Raw genomic sequence first — 5,617 nt, 5'->3', positions numbered from 1 at the left:
AATTACTGGAATTTTTGGCGACAGTGACCTCAAAATACACTGCACAGCGTAAATTGGGTGTATTTATAAAAATACTTTGTAATAAAAATTAAAATGGAGACTGAAAAAATACGTTCTGGTAATCCCTCTATCAATATTTGGTGGCCCTAAAAAGGGCCGTTTGGTTTGTGATATTTTAAGCACGCTCTCCTCGAATACGCCGGGCAAGCTGAATATCTTTGGGCATAATTGTAACTCTCTTAGCATGAATGGCACACAAGTTAGTATCTTCAAATAAGCCTACCAAATAAGCTTCACTTGCTTCTTGGAGAGCCATAACGGCAGAACTTTGAAAGCGAAGGTCTGTCTTGAAATCTTGAGCGATCTCACGAACAAGACGTTGAAAGGGCAGCTTCCTTATCAAAAGTTCGGTAGACTTCTGATAACGCCTGATCTCACGAAGAGCGACGGTGCCTGGCCTATAACGATGAGGTTTCTTCACTCCTCCCGTCGCTGGTGCACTTTTCCTGGCAGCTTTGGTGGCTAGCTGCTTTCTAGGCGCTTTACCTCCGGTAGATTTACGAGCGGTTTGCTTAGTACGGGCCATTTTTAAATCTAAAAACAGAAAGAAAACTAGAAACCGACTCACAACTAACACAACCTACGAGAAACTTCCAGAATACAAATTTTGGCAGGTTCATGGGTAGATGTAATCTCTCCAATAAAGAAGTTGATTGGTCAGGTTCTGTCTAAGAAAAGCACTACTGTGATTGGTGAATGCCCTTGTGTGCAGGCAGAGAACTCGGTATTTCTTTTGTATTTTAGAAACACAGGAAATTACCTACGTTCTAAAAAATTGCAAAGCATTTTCTGATAACAAAGAAAATATATTAATAATTATTCATATCATAATAAGAGAGCATAAATAACAAATACGTAAGCTCAGTTTCGACTGATAACATCTATGGCTTGATGGATATCAATCCCATGGATTCTGATCCCTTCATCGCAATGAAATACATTTATATTAGAAGTTAATGAGCACACATCAGCCAGATGTCCTTTTACTAAATGAGACAAACCTAAGACCTTCAGACAATCCCAAAATTTGTGGATACCAATTGTACAGAAATGATAGATTAACCCACAGAGGGGGAGGCACGGCAATTTTCATTAAAAATTTCTTCTCTCGTCACTCCACAAACATCCCTCCTACCACCAACCTCGAGGTCACCAGCATTGAGATTCTCACGAGTTCTGTCTGCAAATTAAAAATCTTTGCAGCATACCATCCCCCACGAAAATCATTATTATTCTCGGATTTGAACGCCTTATTTGATACCAGAGAGCCTACCATTGTAGCAGGTGATTTAAATGCCAAGCATTCTACCTGGAATAACCATTCCACCAACAAAAATGGACAGCTACTACAGAACTATGCTGGTTTCAACAACCTTCGTGTAATAGGTCCTGCTGATCCCACCCATCACAACACTTATGGTACGGCTGATGTATTGGACATAGCCATATTGCAGCACATCAGACTCCAATACAATTTAATGACAATTAATGATCTATAATCAGACCATAACCCAATAGTTAAAATTATGAAATCTTGAAAAATTATCTCCCCCCCCCTTCCCTCATTCATTCCTTGGGAAAGGCTCTCCAAGGTGATTCCAAAATATATTGGTCCTATTCCCATCATTAAATCAGAAGAAGAAATTGAAACAGCTGTTAAAAATCTAACAGAACAGATTACAGCAGCTGTGCAGCAGTTACTACCCCTGCAACTACCTGTTAATCCAACCACTTGCCAGAAGATATGAATCTGATTAGAGAAAAAAATAAGGCTAGAAAAAGATACCACAACACTATGGTGCCACAAGACAAACTGATCTTGAACAGGTTCAACTCTGCAGTGCGAGATGCCCTCGCAGCACAGAGAACTCAACTCTGGGAAGAAAAACTGACCTCAATCTCCACTGACAAACACTCCATATGTAATCTTATCCGAAAGATTAAAAAGAGAAATAAACCTCTTTCCCCTCCCCCTCCAAACAGATTTATGTCTCATCCACACTGATGCTGATAAAGCTGAAGCAATATCAAATCATCTTGAAAAACAATGCAAACCTGCATACAACCACCTCGATATTAGTCATATATACAAGATCCACCGTAACGTCAGATATTCGCTCAATTCTGCTCTCACACATTCTACTCAAATTGCACCCACCTCATCTGCTGAAATATATGCTGCTATTCAGAAATTCAAGAATAAAAAGGCTCCTGAACACGCTGGTATCCCCAACAAAGTTATAAAACTTCTACCACGTAAAGTTATTGTTCATCTAACAAATATAATCAATTCCATGCTTCACTACAAACCTTTCCCTTCCTACTGGAAACTGGGGTACATAATATCAATTCATAAACCTGGCAAAGATCCCAGTTTGCCTCAAAATTACAGACCAATCAGTCTCATCTCTAATCTCGGAAAAATTACCGAGTAGGTAATTCTTACTAGACCTCAAGATTCTGTACTCCGATTAAATATCCTGCCTGAGGAGCAATTTGGCTTCCGACAGTTCCATAGCACCAACCAAAAATACACAGATTTGTAGAACACATCATCACAGGTTTTAACTGGCGTCAGTGCACTGGGGCTGTTTTCCTTGACTTAGCCAGTGAATTTGACAATGTTTGGCATTATGGTTTGCTATAGAAACTAATATCATCTGGAGTACAAATCGGAATCATTCAACTTATAAAGGCATACCTCTATGATAGGCACATGCAAGTCAGGTTGTGTGAAGTAGTCTCGACAAAAAAACACATCTTGGCTGGAGCTCCAGAAGGGTCCTTACAAGCACCAAACCTATTCTCCTCCTACTTGTATGATATACCACACAAACCATTATCTTCAATTAAAGCTCTTTACTATATTGGCCATATCTTTAAAGCCTCACCTAGCCATCAAGAAACTGCAAGAAAACCTACTGCTAATCGAACAATATTTCACGAAATGGCGACTCCAAGTGAATCTCCTGAAGAGTGTAGCCATCCTATTCTCTAGAAGATCAGTGCTTCCTAAAGAAGATATTCTCCTTTTCAACACTAAAATTCCGTCGAAAACAGAGATCAAATATCTTGGTGTAATACTAGATAGAAAACTGACCTTCAGTTCACATTTCAGCAATCTTTGTGCCAACACATCAAAAGCCATAGCCCAGCTCTACCCGCTAATAAACAGAAACAGTAAGCTGAGCACCAGAATCAAACTTGTCATATACAAATTGGTGGTTCGTCGAATACTCACCTACGCTTCACCGGCCTGGAGTCATACTTCAAACTCAAATATTATCAAATTACAACTTATCCAGAACAAATGTCTCAGAATGATCTCGGGCGCCCCATGGTTCATTCGAACTGTCCAGCTGCATCTGGACACAAATCTCCCCTATATTTATACTTTCATACAGACTATAGCAATCAAATTCTTCTCAAAAGCAACTGTGCACCCTAACAGACTGATCCAACTGGCTGCTGATTATGACGCAATGGACTATTCTAAGCACAAAAGACATTGAGGATTAATCTCCTAGTCCACTCAGGGCTAGCAATTAGCTCATAAACTTTCTCAACTCACAACTTCTCCCAAGATAGCCGGGAATATGAAAAGCTTTTGCTTCACCCGTTATGTCAGTAATTTTGTCAGTTGTCAGTTAACGAGCACTTGGCTCACCCTGTTTAGGACAATGCGGAAGCGCCTGAGCGGGCGTTTAGAAAACTCCTGAATGAGTTCCTTGGAATGAAAAGCTGCTTAGGCGAAGAAGTAGTGGTAGCATTACTGAGCAATGTGGAAATATCTGGGATATCAGCATCGAGATGCAGGAGAGCATATCAGTTGTTGATCATGGAGAAGATGACTTGGGTATTCCTGAGGAATTTCTTAGTGTCCACTTGGCTGGAGTTCATGTTGCTAAAGGCCGTTAGCATCTCCCCTAGTGAGGCAGCAAGAATCAGTGCAGAGGTTTGGCTGTAAGCTGTCGAGGCTCCTGGTAAAATCAGCGGAGAGACCGCAGAAGTGTATGTTTTATCGGCAGGAACAACCAGCACTGTGATTTCCGGCGAAGGTTTGGTGGCTTGAATCTGAGTAGGCGGAGCTAACTCCGCTCTTGTCTTCCGTAGGTTAGAAGGGTGAATTGAGCAGCCTTTATAATTGGCTGGATGGGGCCGCCACAATTCGCACATTTAGCAGGTGTAGACCGCGATTTTGTGAAAGTGTGCGAGGGATGGCTGCCACCACACTTTACGCACTTGTAATCTGCTTTACATAACTTTTGTGCATGCCCAAATTTTTGGCAGCGATGGCATTGACCGGCGGATGCCTTACTTCTAAGTGGTTTGGTCTTGATGACTAAGTTTCGAAGAAAATATATTTTTTTTACACTTCACCATCTAACTTAGGATTGTGAGGTATGGAAGTCAGCCTCTCTTTGGCTGTTAAAATACCAATGAGAAAGAACTATATCTACTTCAAATGTGTGACAGTCATCTTGTAGTGTTTTGATTGTGGATTTAAGATGGCGGAAGATGAATACTGGCATAATGGTTGTTGTTGCGAAGAATGTTTTTGATTTCAGTGGTGATTAGTGAGTTTTAGATTTTGTGAATCTTCTTTGATAGCAGAATACAAGGTAAGACTTTGACTTTTGATGCAATTTTCCGGCCCTTTCCCGTTCTCTTCGCCATTATAAATATTTCTCAGGTAAGCGTATTTGAATACTTTTAAACATGAACAGCTTAAGTCCCGACGACTTTGTCCAATCTCTGGATAAGAAGCTGGCGCTCAACCTCCTCAAAAAACTGTTGAAGAAATTTGAAGTAGAGCGGCCAGGGTTTCTAAACCTATATTCAGCGACAGATGACTCCATAGAAGGTGACAACCCAACACCAGGGGAAGAAGGAAGATGAACCTGATAATCTCTGCTCCCACACCAAAAGATGATACTGAAACTCACTCTCGAAAAACAGCAGAAACTCAGATAAACGAGGGGTTAGAAGAAGAAGATGCCACCAACACTGACCTCCCCACACCCAACAATGAAAAAGTTCCTCCAATTGTACTACGAGAAAAAGAACGATGGAAGGCCCTCAGGCCTATTATGCAAAACCACCAAATTGCCTATTCATGAGCAAAAAACGTAGATGACAGAGTTAAAATCCAGCCTGCCACAGTAGGTGACTACAGACACTTCACAAAAAACATGGATGAGTTAGATATTAAATATCACACTTACTAACTGAACTCGGAGAAAAACCTAAAAGGTGTACTCAGGGGAGTAACAGAAAACATCTGCACAGATGAAATACCTGAAGACCTCCGTCTCCACGATCTCCCACCTGTCAAAGTCAGCAGAATTTTATGGGTCGATAAGAGTCCAATGCTCCTAGTACTCATAGAAATATTCAACACACACAAGAACATATACAACATAACAACGATCTGTGGTCTGAAAATCACAACTGAACCACTAAGGAAAAGAGCCTCGTCGGACCAGTGCCACAGATGTCAAAAGTTCGGATGCGCACAGAAACTCTGCAGAGCAGTCTACAAATGCCTGAAATGTGG

General features: G+C 40.9%; 1 protein-coding gene across 1 annotated transcript; it reads right to left on the bottom strand.

Annotated features, from left to right (window-relative positions):
• Positions 1–175: 175 nt before the first annotated feature.
• LOC150097002 (histone H3) lies at positions 176–620 on the bottom strand. The gene has a single exon (XM_090408608.1). It carries the CDS (start codon positions 584–586, stop codon positions 176–178), a length of 411 nt encoding a protein of 136 aa, XP_090264734.1. The 5' UTR covers positions 587–620.
• Between the last annotated feature and the right edge of the window lie 4,997 nt (positions 621–5,617).

Source organism: Typopeltis vanoorti, chromosome 18 (genome assembly GCF_054136105.1).
Source record: "Typopeltis vanoorti isolate ZY-2024b chromosome 18, IOZ_Tvanoo_1.0, whole genome shotgun sequence".
NCBI lineage: Eukaryota > Metazoa > Arthropoda > Arachnida > Uropygi > Thelyphonidae > Typopeltis > Typopeltis vanoorti.
This window is presented reverse-complemented; position numbering and strand designations above follow the sequence as displayed.